Below are 19,465 nucleotides of genomic sequence, written 5' to 3'. Positions count from 1 at the left end.
ACCTTGAAGGCTCCGTATTTCAGACACCTGGTTGCAATCACATCAAGAAGCTTTTCAGACTTGGTTATGGCCAGAGAAATGATCGAGTCGGCCGTAAAGCAGGGCAAAATTAAGGATGGGGAGGCCAGTAAAAAACCTCCTATGAGGGAGAGGGATGGAGAGATTAACAACATCAACCATGTCAATAAAGGTGTTACAGTCTCCAGCCCAAAATCAACTGCAGTTGTACCGTCAAGTACTTATAAACAAGATTCTATAGAACCTAGGAAGTAAATGGAGCATTTCGACCCTATTATGATGACATACAAAGAGCTTCATCAACAACTTTTTAACACCCACATAGTGTCACCATATCCGATGGAACCCATGATGCCCCCATACCCCAAGTGGTATGATGAGAGTGCCCATTGCGAATATCATGGCGGTGTCCTAGGGCACACTATTGAGAACTGTTAAGCATTCAAGAGAACCGTGCAGAAGATGCGTAACCAGAACTGGATCGACTTCAACAACTTGGAGGCATCCAAGTGAGGAATATAATTTCATCATTTGAGGCATTTTGTTTGAATTTTTTTTTTCATCTTTTCTCAAGTTTTTGTAAGGACATTTAAATAAATTTATGTTACTTTAAAGATGACGAGCAATGAATCAAATTTGCAGACTTGAAATTCTTTGAATATCAACTGAATTGAAAACTCTGTAAATGATTGGAGTTATAAATCTTTGACAAAGTAACATGATTAAAAAGTGGTAAAACAAGAACTTTGACCTTACCCCCAAAAAATAAGCTCAAACACCATACCTTTCTCTTACAAGAACCGATATAGCCTTCTCATCTCATAAAAGAATGAAAAAAGGCTTGGTATTTAGATGTGCATAGATGCAGACAACATGGGGGATCTTTTACATACGACATTATTATACTTTTTGTTTAAGACGTTCAATGATGATGATGATCTTTACAGATGGAATATTCGAGTAGGTGAATCTAGTTTAGGTCAGTTGCTTCAGAATTAAACTCTAAAGATGAAATTTTTGACTTTCAACAACACCTAGACTATAACAGGTTCTTCTTGACAATTTTAAGAAATTGGATCCGTATACCCAAATTATTATATATACACAATAAAACTTGAACTGTCCCTCTAGAGCAATTAGTTAAACGCCCCGACTATATGGATAAGATCCAGGTAGCCTGATAAAGGTGACTATACTATACAATGAAGCTCGAGCTGTCCCTCTAAGGCAATAGGTTAAATGCCCCGGCCTTATGGATAAGATTCAGCTAACCTGATAAAGGTGTCTATATATTGAGCTGTTCCTAAAGAGCAATTGGTTAAACACCCCGGCTTTATAGATTCAGCTAGCCAGACAATGGCAAATTAAATCAAATTTATTTAAATAAGGAGTTTCAGTAAAGATGGACTAAGGGAGTTAAGGAACACCTGTTATAGTCAATTTCACACGAGCACTCAAGAATTTCATTTTTAGACCGATATTTTTACACTGCTTTTATTAGAGGAGCCTATAAATCTTGAACAAATTGAAGACTTCAGAGGACCAAAATAGAAGGTCTAGAAACTGGTCATTCTAGTTGCGTCATTTTGTCTGCATCCAATTAAAATACCAAGCCAAAAAATGGGCATATTGCAATAACCGAGAAATGGCATTTTTTATGGCTAAAACCTTGGAAAATAGGAGGTCAACCTAAAGCCAACTCATCCATTTAAACATTTGTCAAAGACCTATAACTCTGAAAGAATAAAAGAGCTATTGATTCTTTTAATATCCTTTGAATTTATGTTTATAATTTGATTCGATTACGATCCTGAAATAAGGAACATTGTTTTACAAGATTATTCCCTCTTAAAATAAGAGAAAAGGAAAAGAACATTTTCAAAAAAGGCAGTCTCAAATATGAAAAGCTGTAACTCGAGAAGAAAATGGGGCATGGTCGGTTCCGAGTACAAGACCAGCAAACAAAAATGAGACTCCAACCATAACTAATTCATATTGCATGCATCTTAGACATACTTAAGAGCATCACATTTGTTATTTTTTTCACATACATAATGTTTTGCAGCTTTTAGAGTTAAGTTTCGACTCCAAAATGGAAGATACTCAAAAGCACCTCTAACAAAAGACCTTCGAGTTCGATTACACTCAGCTCAAAGGCACATAATTTGCAGCATATCTCAAGTCAAGAAGGGCTATCTTCCAAAGACCTTCGAGTTCGATTACACTCAGCTCAAAGGCACATCATTTGCAGCATAGCTCAAGGCAAGAAAGGCTATCTGCCAAAGACCTTCGAGTTCGATTGCACTCAGCTTAAAGGCATATCATTTGAAGCATAGCTCAAGGCAAGAAGGGTTATCTGCCAAAGACCTTTGAGTTCGATTACACTCAGCTCAAAGGCACATCATTGCAGCATAGCTCAAGGCAAGAATGGCTATCTGCCAAAGACCTTCAAGTTTGATTACACTCAGCTAAAAGGCACATCATTTGCAGCATAGCTCAAGGAAAGAAGGGCTATATGCCAAAGACCTTCGAGTTCGATTACACTCAGCTCAAAGGCACATCATTTGCAGCATAGCTCAAGGCAAGAAGGGCTATCTGCCAAAGACCTTCGAGTTCGATTACACTCAGCTCAAAGGCACATCATTTGCAGCATAGCTCAAGGCAAGAAGGACTATCTGCCAACAAAAGACATTCGAGTTCGATTACACTCAGCTCAAAGGCACATCAATTGTAGCATAGCTCAAGGTAAGAAGGGATATATGCCAACAAAAGACCTTCGAGTTCGATTACACTCAGCTCAAAGGCACATCATTTGCAGCATGGCCCAAGGCAAGAAGAGCTATCTGCTAACAAAAGACCTTCGAGTTCAATTACACTCAGCTCAAAGGCACATCATTTGCAACATGACTCAAGGCAAGAAGGGTTATCTGCCAACAAAAGACCTTCGAGTTTGATTACACTCAGCTCAAAAGCACATCATTTGCAGTATAGCTCAAGGCAAGAAGGGCTATCTGCCAAAGACCTTCGAGTTTGATTACATTCAGCTCAAAGGCATATCAGTACAGTATAACTCAAGGCAAGAAGGGTTATCTGTCAAACAAGACCTTCAAGTTTGATTGCACTCAGCTCAAAGGCACATCAAATTTACATCATAGCTTAAGTCGAGAAAAGCTATCTGTCAAAAAAATTATTGAGTTCGATTCCACTCAGCTCGATGACACATCAACCACATGGAAGCATCAAGAGACTACTTTCTGGTTGAAGCCAATGTCTTTAAGTCAAGAAAAAGATATGGAAGCAATCTCTCAAGTTCAGTACAACATAACTCAAGGCAAGAAGAGTTATATGTCGATAAAAACTCTTTGACTTCGATTTCGTTCAGCTCATGGGCCTATCAACCACATGGTGGAGTAAAGAAACCATTTTCCAGTCGAATTTTTAAACCAAGGTCTTTAAATCGAGAAGAAGACCGAATTTGATTACAATTTGGCAATGAGAAGCCACATTCCGATTCAAATTCCGAACTACGACTTCAAGATGGACTCGACTTCGCGACGGAGCAATCATCCGCAACTCAATTTGACAAGGAGTTATTCCTAATTGCAATATCAGACTCAATTTCAACTCCACAAATGAGGATATTAGACTCAGGGACTCTTTCATACCGAATGAAAATTGTGTCTTGTAATCTTTGCCCTATTCCTGTTACACTATAATGGGCAAAGAGGGGCAGTTGTGGACACTAATTTTCGTCTGACTATTTTATTATTTTTATTATGATATATTACATATGCATACATTTATATTTATTACGTGTTTTTTTATTTATTTTTAGGTCCAAACACCAAAGCCCAACAAACCCGATTACAACAAACCCAAGTCCAAATTAAAAAACAAGTGAACTCAGCAACAACCCAAGCCACGACCTAATACCAATGACCCGCGACCCAAACCCAGGTTCATGACCCGCTGAAGCGCCCGAACAGGTTCAGACCCGATGCAAGCTAGGGTTTTCCAACCCTAGCCTCAGTCTCTTCTGCGCCGCAATAGCCCCCCCGAGGACTCCTCGCCACTCACGCATCTCCCTCCGACCGTTTCGCTCAGCACGACATCGTGGACTCATCAACATCAACAACCAATAAAAAAAACCAATTTCAGTCCCATTAGGAGTCAAAAACCCGAATAAATCGGGACTAAAAATAGTCTCTTTTAGACTATAAATAAGATGCTTGTAATCAATGAAAGACTGACAAATCCATAGAGAATACACGAAAATACGAGGAAATATAGACTAAAAATATAAGTAAAATACGGGGATACGAGGAACAAATACGAAAAACACGGAGAAATATAAGGGGGTGTTCATACCAGATTCATTCAAGGCAAACATATAGAGAAATATTCAAGGGGAAGCATTTTGGGAGGAAAAAACTGAGGGATTCATGACAGTTTCGAAAAGAAAAAAAACATAGTGAAAAATAACCAGAGAGGATTCGGAAAAACCAGTGGGGAGGAACAAGAGAAAAGCCACATACAAAAATCGGGAAAGATACGAAAATAAAAAAACAAAGCTTTGAAAGAATTCATACCTTTCTCCTTCAGATGTGGACGAACTTCGGTTATTGGAGTAGAGAAAACCTTAAAAGTGAAGGTAACTGTAAAAAAGCCATCTTATTTTCTTTGTTTTGTCTAGGTTTTGGTGGATTTCACTTTAGTTCGAGGTTTGACTTAAGAAAGTAAGAAAGTTGTTTGAGAGGCCTTCGTCCCTTTCTCATTGCCAACTTAAGGTGGTTGGGAAATGGGGTCTTTGTCCATGGTGTGTTCTGAGTTGAAAGAAAAGAAAAGGAAATGAAAATGGTGTTTTGAGAGAAGAGGGAAACGACTGTGGAGAATGAAGGTTAACAATAATATATTTTTAGGGTTTTATTTTTTTAACCTGTTTATGGATGCTGCCGTTTTTATGCTAACATAAAATAAGGATAAAATCTTTTCTTTATTACTTGGCTTATTCAGTAAGGGCCCCACTTATTTTTACTTGCAAATTTCGCATAAGGTTGTAATTACATTAAAATATGTATTTAGTATGTTGTGTGTATATGTTTGTATATTATATTTAATATTTAACAATTTTTTATTTATTTTGTTTTCATATTTATTTAAAAAAAATTTTCTTTTGATCTATTTTTTATTTATTTATTTTTGTTTTCATATTTATTTAATATTTTTTTCTTTTGATATGTTTTTTTTTATTTTTTATTTTTATTTTTTTTATTTTCCCTTTGATTTATTTAATATTTGTTTATTATTTGTTATCTAACAGTTATACTTTTTTAATAGAAAATCCAACCAATTAGAGGTAAGTAATTTGAATCGGGTTTTTTAAATTTTAATTTTAATTTTCGCAAATAAAGACAACCAACAAATTAATTGATACCGAAAAGACAGTTCAAGGGTGCTAATCATTCTTTGGTTGTAACCGACTCTCGAACTCGACACATTTGTAGTAAAACGCATAATAGGTAAAATGGTGTCCGATCTACCTAAATATTTTTAAAATGATCGGTGGCGACTCTAACTCATTATTTCAAGTTGAAGCCCAATTTCGGGGTCCATCCGAAAGACGGCCGCGACAATAGTGCCACAGACAATCTCATACAGAAGAACATCATAACAGAGTTTATGAACAACACCGTTTGCAGTTGCACATCGTATTCCAACCGTAATTGACAGTGATCTTGTTTTGGTTTTGAGTGATGATATGTAAAGCTATGTCTTCAAATCTTCATTTTAAAATTCAGGATTCTTTAGTATTATTGTCACTGAAAAAACTCGACGTTCTCCGAATAAATCGGGAACTTACTTGCAGATCGAGTTGCAGAGTTTGATACTCCGACACGTCTCTTGGAAGATAAATCATCAATGTTTCTAAAGTTAGTAACCGAGTATTCCTCTAGATCAAGTGGCATACCGGATTTTTGAAACAGGTTGCAAACCCAAAATTCTTCTTCCAGTCGGGCAAAAGGAGCTGACGGACCGTCCAAGAGTGAACCAGTGCCTCTTTCTCGCAGCACTCGGCTAACACAACGAATTGATTATTACTTTTTATTTATAAATTCCTAACACATTCTTGAAATAACATAAAAAATATTTAATATTGATTTACATGTTGAATTCATGAAATTTAATTAAATGGCTAAATTAAAATTATTTAACTAGTTAAATTATTATATATATTAATTCAGATAGGATAATTAAAAAATTTATAAATTTTTATCATCAATTAATTTGATTTAAAAATGATGCACAGATCAATTTGCTTTCGTGGTAAAAAAATTGTTGGTATTCCTTGAGGATATGAGTTTAAACATTAGGCGTGTAAGTGTTTAATGCCAAAAGATTGAGAATTATCTTTAAACAAATATTGTTGTGTACTTATCCTAAAATGAATCATTTAATCGAAATTAATAATATCAAATATTAAATATATAAAAAATATTGTACGAATCAAGTAACTTTTGTGATAAATAAATTGTTATTATTAATTTTTTTTCTCAAGTTTGTCAAATTTTTGTTCCATTTTGGTGCACAATATCATAATAATACTGCTTGTTTGTGACAAATTTGTTAAACTAAAATTACTAATCCGAATTAATCAAATTTATATGGTTTGATAATTATTTTTATACAGAATTTAAATTATTTTAATAGTTTTAAATATATTTAAGGGAAAAAAATTCTAAATCTTAAACCCTAAAGCGCTCAATACCCGAAATCTAAATCTCCCTCCAACTCTCTAGTCTTAACAACACTAAACACTTCCATTCTCTCTCCCTAAGAAGCAACCTCTGCACTTTTGCTCTCTTCTTTTGGATTGCTAACAGGTACCCTTCTCAAACCCCCATACCTCCATTTGTACTCTTCTTCCTCCTTTGTCAACTTTTGCTTAGTACGTAGCAAAACCATAATATTTTCTTCGCTTTTAGCACTGCTATTCCAAGCTCTGTTCCCTTTCAAAATTTCCCATTTTAGTTCTTTGATGTTGAATTAACAATGTAATTGCAAATTTGAATCCGTTTTGGGTTCTGGGTATATTTTATAACCTAGTTTGTAGTTCAATCTAATTCTAATTTGGGTTAAAGTTGTTTGGAGGGGTGGGTTGGGGTGCACTGCTTTCGTTTGACGAATAACTTTACACTTTGAAGACGATGATTCTGTCATCGCTGGGTGCATCATATGCAGATTGTACTCGGTTCTTGACAAAAAATTCTAGTGTTTATAAAAGCTTTTACTTTTGGATTTTCCATCAAGTCTTTCATTTCCTTAAAATTAATAAGCAGCAATCTCTGAGGACAGAAGATGCAAGTGATTACTAGACGATTAGGGCGGCAACGATCTCTGAGGCCAACAACTTCCATATCTTCTATCAAGTCCATTTACCCTCTATCCGATGGCGATCAATGTAACATTTCCATTCCCCCTTTTTAATTTCTAGGTTTATCCTTTTTCCTCTTCTATTTTAATGGTTGTTGTTTAGCATTTCCATCAAAATGATCGTTTTTTTCCTTCTGTTTTTTAATTCAATTTATTATCCATTTTTTTAGATTATGGAGGTGACCATCCGCTATACAGATCTACCCTGGCCTCCCACAGGGGCAATGACCACCTCGTTTGCAAGGACATTGGTGGTGGCCGATCCTCCGTCAGGTCATTCTTGGTAGTTTAACTTTTTTTCGTTGAACGATCTATGTTAGAGTGCAGGAAATAATTTCGCCTTTTCTTGCAGTGGCATTATAGCTACTGATTTTGGAGCTTCTGGATTCCTTGGTCGTTATCTTTTGCATCAGCTTGGTAATATAATCTTAATGTTTTTGTTATTGTTGTACACTATTTGCTGCTCAAATATTTCATATTTTGCTTTAAAATGTGCGTTTTTGGTGCTTGTAATAGCTAGGAAAGTGCATAAATACAGGTAAAAACATTATCCAAAAGCCATATTCATAAAAACATAAGTCAAAAAGAAGAAATGTTTTGACACAAAATAGGCTAAGCTCCTACATTTTGACATGCACTTCCTTTCAACATGGGTATTATCATATCAAAACATTTCTTCTTTATGGGTTTTACAACCTCCCCCATCTCTTTGAGTTGGTTCTCTTCTCAAAGGAATTACCTTGTTATTAATATGGTTTGTGGATTATGTTTTTACTTGTGTTTATGAACTTTCCTGGCATTCACATGAACACATGTGGATAAACAATTCTCCATGCATGCTTGTACATTTACATCTAACTTTCTTGTCTTCTGTTTCTGCTTCCCTTTGCAGCCTTTTAAGTCCTCAATGCCAAGTTAATAATACCGCATTTCATAATTTACAAAGTTCATGGTCGAAAGAAGCTGAGATCATTAAGGAACCCTATTTTTGCATTACTTTGTGGAATTTTCTTCTTTACTTTCCTGGTATAGGTCTTTTATAACACTAGTTCTTCTGATAGCACGTCAGCTTCAGCAAATTTGTAAGACTGTCAAATGAAAAATGCAATATTCTTAAAGCACTCATAATTTCTTAAACAACATGTATTTCAGCAGATGAAAGTAGGAAGCGCCTGTTCCTTTCTGATAGCAATCATCATCGGATAATTATATTTGATGGCAATGGGAAGATTTTATACTGTGTAAGCACTTAAACTCATAAGTTGCAGAGGCTGTTTTAAGAGCTATCTTTGGCTGGTGGCTATCATCAACTATGCAATATTTTGAATGAAAAATTAGTATATACTGTAACAAGTAGAAATAGAAAGAAGGAAAATTGGGTACTCCCCAAACTACTAGCATAAAGCAAAAATGACAAGTTTTTTTTTGAAAGAAAATAATTCAAACCGACTCTTTTCTCCTTTTTGACTACTTAAATGATCTGAAATAGGTCAGGACTACATTTTTGGCATATTGCTAGACCAAATATAACTGTTGAACAGTCTTCAATGGATGCTAAATAAATTTTGTGCTCTATGTGCTAATATAATTTCTGCCTAGGGATGTAAAATTTCAAGTTCAAAGATCTCTTATATCTTTGTTATTGTTTATTTAGTATTTCCCTTTATATATAAGCTAAAATAAGGTGCAAAACTGTTTAGATTCAAGTTTAAATTTTTTTTATGTCAGATTGATTCTTGTCCAGGTTTTGAGGATGATGAATTCGAGTCTGCAAAGCTGCTTCACCCTGCTGCTTCCTTTTATCATGATATAGAAGATTGTCTTTATATTGTAGATTATGAGATATGGTCTTTACACGATTTCATATTGCAGCTTATATTTGAGGCAATTTTAAAAAGCGTGCCCCGAGGCGCCTAAGCGACTGGTGCAGGGCAGACGCCGGAAAAATCACCTCCAGAGGCATAGGTGCAATACGGCGGGCGCACGTTTCTTCCATTTTTGGAGCTTTTGGCGCAGGCGCTGGCCTTTTTGCGCCTTTTGGGGGGATGGGAGAACAAAAGGGAAACAACAGAAAATAGAAAATAGGAAGAATGGTGCAGAAGAAATAGAAGAACCGTGTAGAAGAAGATAAAACCATATATTCCCTTAACCCTAATAAATATAAGGTTTATATAACCTATTAATCAGCCTAAATATATAGCCAAACTCTAAAGAAACTACTAATATTTATTTATTTATAAAAAGCCCATTACAGCCTATTTCACTAAAAATGCATCAGTACACTTCTTTTATATCTGATCATTATCTTTTGGTAAAAAATACACTGCTTTTATATTATTTTTATGCTTTTTTTAATTTATCTATTTAATAGTATATATAATTATTTTTAAAATAATAATATATTAAATTAAATAAATTTTAATCAATAAATTATATTAAATATAAAACTTAATTTTTTTATAATAATTTAAACTTATGTGAAGATTTTAAATTGATTATAAAATTAATTTATATCATTTAAAACTGATTAAGGGTCTGTTTGTTTGGTTGTAATTTGTTTTCTAGAAAATCAATTCTAGAAAACCAATTATATTTTTGGAAAACCAATTTCAGAAAACAAATTACATTGTTTGGATGCTGCATTGTAAAATATTTTACATTGTTTGGTTAGTTTTCCTGAAAACAATTTACGAATTATTTTTTTTTTTGTAAAAAGTATATATTTTTAAAATTTTCTTGTTATTTACATTTTAATTTTTTAATTTATTTTAAAAAATTGTATTTTATAAAATTTTGAAATGAAATGTTTTATTTGTATAAGTACATGAAATTAAATTTGTAGAAAATATGTAGGTTTAATAATATAATGTTGATACTGTATTAAAATATATTATCAAAGTATATAATTAAAATTACATCATTATTAAAACAATAATAATAATATTTTCAAAGTCTTGCCACTGAAGCAGTGGCTTGTTGGCAACAAGCCATCACACTTAACAATACCATATGATATAAAAGAGGCAAGCCAACCTCCATACTCCTTTGTGGTTGTGCACGTTGCGCTTAAACCAGCAGGTCGATGGTTCTATTCTGGTTGGCAGAAATGGTAATGCGCTTCAAAAGGCAGTCAACCAAGGGAGAAGATGCACTTGGGAGAAGCTTTCAGCTATGAAAGCAAACTGTGGCATTGAGCTTGCCCTTAACGAAGTGTGTTTCGATTCTTAATCACATGTGTAGGCTTAAACGGAGCGCTGATAGAGCTGTTGCAGCCTCTGCTTCTTATGCTTCATCTCATGGACCCACCAACACAGCTCGGTATCCGAATATGGTGACAATGATGCTAATGCAGCTAGCATCCAATTTCAAACAGCTGCTACTGAAGATCCCAGTAGTGTCTATGATGGTGATAATCAAGGTGGTGTTGTAGATGGTTAACTTCAAGATCAAATCTGATATATGTCAAGTTGACGGCCCTAATGTATGGGATATCCAACTAAAACAAAAGGTTCAAGGTAATTTATTACTTTTAATTAATAAAAAAATATAAAAGAGGCAAGACCGGAATCCTCAACTAATACCGATTATTTTTCTTCCCTCATTATCTTACTCTTACCAACATGAATGACATTCAATAACATGAACTGGGATCAAACATAAACCTGTTTTACTGTCTCATATGGTATAAATAATGCTTTAGCATATGAAAGAAGCTCAACTTGGGGTAAATACTTAGGGTGCGTAAAACATATCAGTGAAACTAACACTTCCACTTTCACTTCAAATGAAGCAAAACCCATTGTTTCTCATTATATGTATAAACAAAAATCTAACCACGCCTACTTCAAATTCACATCACAAGCTATAGCACCCAGCAAATGAAAGGAAACCCCCAAGGAAGCTCTAACTAAGAAGCAAAATAGCAAAGTGAAGAAACAACAAATCTCAAAATTTAGAGACCCATGTCCCCAAAAATAGCAGAAAAAAGAATCTAAAGATGCAAATCATACTGTGATTACAAACATTAAGATAACGATATTATCCAACCATAATAATACAAAATCATACTGTGATTACAAACATTAAGATAACGATATTATCCAACCATAATAATACAAAGATATTGTCTAATTCATAATAAAACTAGTTATTGCTGCATCTAGATTTGGTTAGTCAGTTGGCTAGTTATAATGCCAAATACATGACATCACAAGATCTTATATTCGTTCTTTCTTTCTTTTAACAGTTTCACACCTCCATTGTCTCATCCTAAATGTTCCAAATGATAGTTTTATTATAATTTAGTTAACCTAAAGCTAAAGTTCATATTATGTTTTAGCTTTTACGTTCATATTACGTTTTAGCTTTTACCTAAAGCTAAAGTTCATATTACGTTTAAGCTTTTATCTAAAGCTAAAGTTCATATTACGTTTAAGCTTTTATAAGCTAAAGTGGATGTAATTTATGTTGATATACTATTAAGAATTTATGTCATATATTATATATTGAAAAACGTACCTCGTTTCCCTTTTGTTATCAATGATATGTCAGGTTCATTGGTCGATCCTCGTATTAGAGAAAATTTTAACCAAATGTGCATGTGAACTCCAATAAGAAGAATCTGTCAGAAATATTACAACTAATAAGATTCATACATCATATAACAGAAATATTAATCGATGAAAACAAATTGATAATACGAAATAGGCAGTGTTAGAGTCAACATAGAGCATAAGTACAAAAAAATCCAATTTCTTTTGATTTATTTTTAATTATGGTATCTATAGTGCCATATTTTGTTGTATATTCTCAAATTTGGTTATCATATGTTTTATTACTGCCATCCGATCTTGTAGCTGGAGTAAATTGTTTATCATGCTAGTGAAATTCACAGAAAATGCTCAAAGAACTGGAGGTCGCACCATTCTCAAAATGGGAAAAAGAACTCCCAAAAATAGTTTTTGATCCACGTTTTAAGGTTTGTTGAGGCTAAAGATTGTCTATTATTTTTTCTTTGTGATTTTTTACTGATGATATAAGCTATTTGTTTGAATGAAAGGCGCTAGCTTGTAGAAGTTTAATGCAAAGAAAAGAAGAAAAAGTTATGTTGCATAAGTATAACAATGTTTTATTCTGTTTCTGTTTCCTATAAGATGAATACTATTTCTCCTTGAAGATGTGTTATACTTGAACCTACTGCTTTTCCTTTTACTGCTGGATCAAGTTCTTATTTCGTATAGATAACAACATTAACATCAGATACTTATTTGGTTCATTTTTATGATGCTTATCTCTTTTTGTCCCTTCTCCTATTTTGTTTTTCGATCATCCTAGAATGTATCTCACTTTCAGTGTCATTTTTTGTTGCATATGTTGAAAATATTGCTTTGAAACTGCAAACTGTAGCTAAAAAAACAGATAAAAATGGAATACTAGTAGCTCAAAATCAAGCTGTCAAACAATCAAAACATAGATCCACATAATAAATGAACGTACCCATAAACATAATAGAATTAACAGAAACACGGAACTTACAAGTCGACGATAACAACCGGACTCCGCTTTGCGAGCGAGTAGAATCCGGCGAATGGTAATTTGGAAATGGTTTATACTCTAAAAGCGGAGTTCGACCTCTTAAATGGTAATCTAGAAAGCATATGGATACCAATAAACAACGAAAAAGACAGAAAATTCATAAGCAGGAAACTAAAAATGGTAATAAAAATGGTTTTTAAGAATAAAAAAGATACCAGATGAAATGTCGACCTCGGTGGTTACCGAATCAATCACCACATATAGAGGGAAAATGGCAGTATGATTGGTACCTTTTAAAAGAGATTTACCCTTGGAAATCAAAGAGGAAAGTAAAAGGGGAGGAAGAGCGTTAGGGATTCGAAATATTACCTTGGAATCCTAGAGCTCCTCTCTTGATTTTGCTGGAAAAATCTGCTGATTTTGTTGTTGGTGAGAAGAAGATGGTGATAGTTGATCGGAGAATGAAGGAGATCAAAGGCAAAGAAACATGGGAGGCAGTTGGTTCGTAAAATGAATTCCCAATTTTTCCGTGGCAAGTTGTTTTACGGGCCAAAGGAGTTTATTTTACGTTAATTGTAATTGGTTTTACATTGACCAAAGGCTTTTACGGGAACCAAACACGGTAATTGAGGGAAAACCAATTCCGTAATTGGTTTTCTTGAAAACAAACAGACCCTAAGTGATTTAGGAGTGAATCAGTGAGTAATGGGTATGAATATAATCTAGAATTAATCTATAAATTTTTAGCATAAAAGGTATGCCTCGCCTACAAAAGTTGTGTGCACCTTGTGCCTAGGCTCCAGGGATCCTTTGCGCCTAGCTCCTTTTAAAACTAAGTTTAAGGCACTAAGGTCTCATGGTTTAAAAATCTCTTTGCTACAAGATTGGTTATGATTTTGGCAAGAAACAAAATGTAAATTTAATGCTTCTGATAATTCTCTTGATTTATACAATGTGCATCATAGGATCTAAGCTCTAGGCTTCCTTTATAGATTGAAAAGTTGAGTTGAATTCTTTGTAATTATATCCTATAAGACACATAATATTTTCACTTGCCTTCTTTTTGCTGATCTGATTTATATAATGTTAGTGTGATATGCTAATGGAATTTTAATTAGGTTTTAATTAATATTTTTGGTTTGGTTCCATCTGTTAAGAATCATGCCATCAGGAGAGCTGATTTAGAAAGGAGGGTTTTGGAAACAGTTTATCCGACATCTAGCAACAAGAGAAGCACTAGTTTGTGGACCTGGATCAGGACCAAGCTAGGTTTTGCCAGTGATGCTGATGTGAAATTTGAAGAGCATGATTCCCGAGCACTAATTTGTCCTTGGCATCTGATAAAGTTGGGGGATAATAGTTTTTTAATTGCCAGTCGAAGGTAAATCTTCTTATTGTACTTCTCTTATCAACACTTTAGACACTTTTTCTCTAGAAATCTTACCTCACCCCTTAAAGCTTCATAGTTGTTAAACATATTCTTCATAGCCTTTTCTTTTTATATGTTTATTCATTTTTAAAATTTTTTTAGTTGCTTATTTGTTGTTTTTAACTTCAAGGTAATGAAAATTATATATCTTCTTGTGCCACGATAGCAATGCTAACAGTGCTCCAGCAATCCATGTTTTAATTGTTGTTGCCAATGTCTTTAATCAGTAGGCCACATAAGAGATTCTTATGATTCTACTTAATGGTGCTTGCAGCTTTGAGAATTTATGGGTTATGGATTTTGCATCAGGAGCGATTAAAGAAGCTGTCAAAGGTTCAAATTTATTTTTCTATATGTTCATTGTTTGTATTTTAATCTGCTGAGTCCGTCTAATATTTCTTATCTCATTTCTATGAAGGACTTCCGAATACTTTGGAGTTCTGTAGACACTTTATCTCGGAGAAAGTATCCCTCCTGAAAACGATGCCAAATTTTCTGTTGCAACAGCAAAGTGATGCCAACATATCACGAAAGGAGCTCCTATATGCTGGTCTTATATCATCTTTTACAACTTTTGAAAACCGCATAATCATGTGTGACATTGGTACTTGATTTTTTTGTCTGTTTTATGTTTTGCCTCTTTAAAGGGATGCATAGTGAGATTTTCAAGGATTACTCATTTTTTAATGTGTATTTCAAGTGGGTCAGGGAGTTCTGAAACTAAATAGAGAATCTGGAATCAGTTCAAATTTCCAGTTTTCCAATCTCAGGATGCTCAGTCTACCTTATTGGTTGTTCTTCCCTCTGGAAAGATTTTATGCTCTGTGAGTATTTTGGTCTTCCTAGATGTGTTCTCCCTGAATTCCTTTATTTTTCTCTCAATCCCCTTCCCGTTTTCAATTCTTTAAGTGTTTTCCCCCTACATAGATGGATTCATGCCATGTGTCTTGCAAGCCCTGCATAATGACAATATTATTCTTCTTTGTGGCAATTAAATTGAGAGCTTTTCATTCTAATTCCACTGATTTTTTTCTCTTTTCTTGACTAATTTATAGTGCTGCAGGACTTTTTTTCCGGAAAAACTGATCATATTCAAGAATTTAGTTTGTTGCCATGTTGATTACTGGCTGCAATTAGTATCTTGTTCTTTGCATTCCGTTTTACAAATAATGTTTGGCTGCTATGATATCCCATTCTTTCAAAGATGCACCAACATCTTATGTCATTGTCTGATTATTTTTCTATGCCCAAAAATTGTTTTCTCTAACAGGTAGGGTTGGCATTCGGTTAAGCATGGACATCCCCAAAGACACTAAACTTGTAGAACCTTTGCATGAAAGCTGCATATGGTTGTTGGGAAATAAACCCGAGTACAAGTAATTTCCCTATAACCAGATTAGTGAGAATGCGAAATAAAAGCGGAAAAATAATACCCGAAATTGATAACGGAGTTCAGCCAATTTTGCTTACGTCTTCGGACTGCTGCAGATCTTTTACTAAGAGAGAAAATTTACAGGTGTTTACAAAACACTCACTACTCACAAGAACGCTCTCTAGTAATGTGAGAAAGAATTGATTTTTTTGGGATGATTTTGAAACTAAATGAGCTAGGGTATTTATAGTTGAAGGTTAGGGACTAATCTTGTAATTAATGCTATTTCTATTTCAATAAAAAAAATTAACAGACCCCATTTAGCCGCCCCACATGTTTAGCCGCCCATGTTTTCAACAATCTCCCACTTGAAGACTGATTTTAATCTGTCTTCACACATCGATCAATGCAGCAGCATTTCTGGTCTTTTTATTCTAGCATGCCAACTGAAGTTGAACACAACTTCAGTTTGTCCGTAGTCACCGTCTTTGTCAACAAGTCTGCCGGATTTTGAGCTCTACTAATCTTTTCAAGTTTCAAAATCCCATCTTCTAGAAGAGACCGGATAAAATGATATCGCAATTGTATGTGCTTCATCCTGGAATGAAAAAATGGATTCTTTGCTAGATGGATAACACTTTGACTATCACAATACAAAACATTGTTTTCTTGTTTCTTGCCTAACTCTTCCAAGAAACTTTGGAGCCAAACCATCTCCTTGCTGGCTTCCGTAACAGCGACATATTCTGCCTTAGTTGTGGAGAGAGCAACTATCTTTTGTAGTTGAGAAACCCAACTCACTGCAGTACCTCCTAGATTATAGAAATACCATGTAGTGCTTTTTCTGATGTCAACATTTCCGGTTAAGTCAGCATCTACATAGCCTGTCAGTATCGTATCTCCACCTTTGAAATAAAGTGCTTTGTTTATAGTACCCTGCAGATATCTGAGGATCCATTTGACTGCTTCTCAGTGTACCTTACCCGGATTATTCATGTACCTGCTAACAGCTTCCACTGCTTGAGCAATATCTGGTCTGGTACAAACCATGGCATACATCAGACTTCCAATTGCTGAGGCATACGGTACCTTCACCATGTGTACACGTTCTTCCTCCGTCTTTGGTGATTGTTCTTTGGAGAGTCTAAAATGAACACCTAAAGGTGTACTTACTGGTTTAACATCTTGCATGTTAAACTTGGAGAGTACTTTGTTGATGTACTCAGCCTGTGATAACATCAAAGTCCCCGAATTTGTGTCTCTCTTAATCCTCATCCCAAGAATCTGCTTTGCAGCGCCCATATCCTTCATAGCAAACTGCTTCGACAATTCTTGCTTCAAGTGTAAAATCTCTTGTATGTCTGAGCCTGCAATGAGCATGTCATCAACGTACAACAATAAAATAATAAACCTATTATCGAACCTCTTAATGTAGCAACAATGATCTGCTTGGCATCTAGTAAAACCACTACTACTCTTGAAGCTATCGAACTTCTTGTACCACTGTCTAGGAGCTTGTTTTAAACCATACAAGCTCTTCTTCAACCTACATACCAGGTTTTTCTTGCCTGCCTCTATGAAGCCTTCTGACTACCTCATATAGATTTCTTCCTCCAAATCACCATGAAGGAAAGTTGTTTTTACATCTAACTGCTCAAGATGTAAATTTTCTGCAGCTACAATTTTCAACACCAGTCTGATTGTGGACAGTTTCACGACTGGAGAGAAAATTTCATTGTAGTTAATACCTTCTTTTTGTTGAAAACCTTTGACAACCAATCTCGCTTTGTAGCGTTTGCTCCAATCGTGATCTTCTTTGATCTTGTAAATCCACTTGTTGTGGAGCGCTTTCTTGCCTGGTGGTAATTCAGCTAATTCCCACGTCTGTTTTGACATAAGCGAGTCCATCTCATCTTTCATGGAAGACTCCCACTTGACTGAATCCTCCACTTCCATTGCTTCATCATAGTACTCTGGATTACCATTGTCAGTCAGCAACAAGTAGTGCAAAGAAGGAGAATATCGTTGGGTTGGTTTAGGAATTCTGGAGGAGCGTCTCAGTTCTGGTGTGGCTGGTTCTTCTTGAACTGCTTCAGGATTGATCTGAACATCATTTCTAGAAATCTCCTTGAACTCAGCAAATTCCTTTATTTCAGCTTCGGTATTGGAGCTACTTGATTCTATGGTTGCCCTGTCTTTGTACATCACATTCTCATTGAAAATAACATCTCTGCTTTTGATGATCTTCCTATTTTCATAGTCCCAAAATTGGTAACCGAACTCATCACCACCATAACCAACAAAGACACATTTGTTGGACTTGGCATCAAGTTTAATTCTTTCAGCAGAATCTATGTGTTCATAAGAAATACAACCAAACACTATTAAGTGTGAAATGTTTATTTTTTCTTGCTCCAAACTTCCTCTGGTATTCTGTCATCCAAAGGAACTGAGGGCCCACGGTTGATTAGGTAAAGTGCAGTGTTGATAGCTTCAACCCATAGAAATTTGGGTAATCCGGCTTGTATCCTCATGTTTCTGGCACGTTCATTCAGAGTTCTGTTCATGCGCTCTGCTATGCCATTTTACTGCGGTGTCATGGGAACTATTGTCTCTATCTTGATCCCATTGTTTGTGCAGAAATCTCTGAATCTTCTATTTCTATATTCTCCTCCATTATCATACCTCAACCGCTTGACTTTCAAACCAGTCTCATTTTCCACCATGGTCATCCATTTTCTGAAGGTATCAAAGACTTCTGATTTCTTCTTCAGAAAATAAACCCACACATTCCTTGTTGAATCATCGATGAAGGTGGCATAATATAGTGAGCCTGCAAGGGATGGAACTAGAGATGGTCCCCATACATCAGTATGAACCAACTCTAACTTTTCTGCCTTGGGTGTCTTGCCAATCTTTGCAAAACTGACTTTATTTTGTTTGGCAAAGATGCAATCCTCACATAGTTCGACATCTACATTCTTTAGATCCGGCAGCTTCCCTTTTGACAAAAGTGTCTTCATCCCTTTCTCGCTCATATATTTATTGCCTCACTAAGTCATAGACTTAGCGTGTAAGTGATTTACACGTAGGTTTCGAGAAGAGTAAAGAGCAATGTGGAGCAAGACAGGTCAGTTCTCCTTACCAAAGGTCAGATCAGAAGAAAGGTGAATAATATGTATTTTAATATATGAAGTTCTAGTTGGCATGTATTCAAAATGATATATTGTATAAGCTCTGAATAGTTCTTTAAATGTTCTGAATAAGTTATATGGATAAAAATTTTAAATTACTCACTATTTTATACAAGTAAATGTTTTGAAAAAGTCAATGTGACACCTCGGACTCGAATTCGGGTCGGATACGGGTTGGGGGTGTTACAGAAATACACGCCATTGCCAGGCAGAATGATTTTATCATATAACGTGTTTGATTCATTGTCCACATAAGAAGAACAAGGATACCACGTTTGTCTATATTTTCCACGAAATTTCCCTCCATAGAATTCTCTTTGTCCGTTTCATTTCTAACCAATAACTATGAATGTTTCGCTTGCTTTTTGTTCCAATTCTAAGGTCACTATTTCTTTCAATCACCTTACTGTTCCTTGAAGGTATTTTCTTTTTCTTTTATATTATTCTGGGATTTCCACCAGAAACCTTGTATAGTTAATTTTTTAC

The 19,465-nt window shown here is 35.0% G+C and overlaps 1 protein-coding gene across 1 annotated transcript; it reads left to right on the top strand.

The window, feature by feature from the left end:
* The first annotated feature begins 273 nt into the window (after window positions 1-273).
* LOC120177295 lies at window positions 274-15,241 on the top strand. The gene is made up of 6 exons (XM_039183493.1): window positions 274-389; window positions 1,300-1,317; window positions 14,216-14,365; window positions 14,688-14,746; window positions 14,832-15,017; window positions 15,114-15,241. The coding sequence occupies exons 1-6, from the start codon at window positions 274-276 to the stop codon at window positions 15,239-15,241; spliced, it is 657 nt and encodes a 218-aa protein (XP_039039424.1).
* Window positions 15,242-19,465: the final 4,224 nt, after the last annotated feature.

The sequence above is a fragment of the Hibiscus syriacus genome, unplaced genomic scaffold, assembly GCF_006381635.1.
Source record: "Hibiscus syriacus cultivar Baekdansim isolate YM2019G1 unplaced genomic scaffold, ASM638163v2 tig00112285_pilon, whole genome shotgun sequence".
In the NCBI taxonomy this organism is placed as follows: Eukaryota; Viridiplantae; Streptophyta; class Magnoliopsida; order Malvales; family Malvaceae; genus Hibiscus; species Hibiscus syriacus.
This window is presented reverse-complemented; position numbering and strand designations above follow the sequence as displayed.

Bases quoted from the DNA above. Each gene is read 5' to 3' on its own strand.
- LOC120177295 (XM_039183493.1), top strand. From the start codon at position 274: ATGGAGCATTTCGACCCTATTATGATGACATACAAAGAGCTTCATCAA. The intron at 14,366-14,687 runs GTAAATCTTCTT...TGGTGCTTGCAG, and splicing joins TTTTTAATTGCCAGTCGAAG to CTTTGAGAATTTATGGGTTA. The intron at 15,018-15,113 runs GTACTTGATTTT...GTGTATTTCAAG, and splicing joins CATAATCATGTGTGACATTG to TGGGTCAGGGAGTTCTGAAA.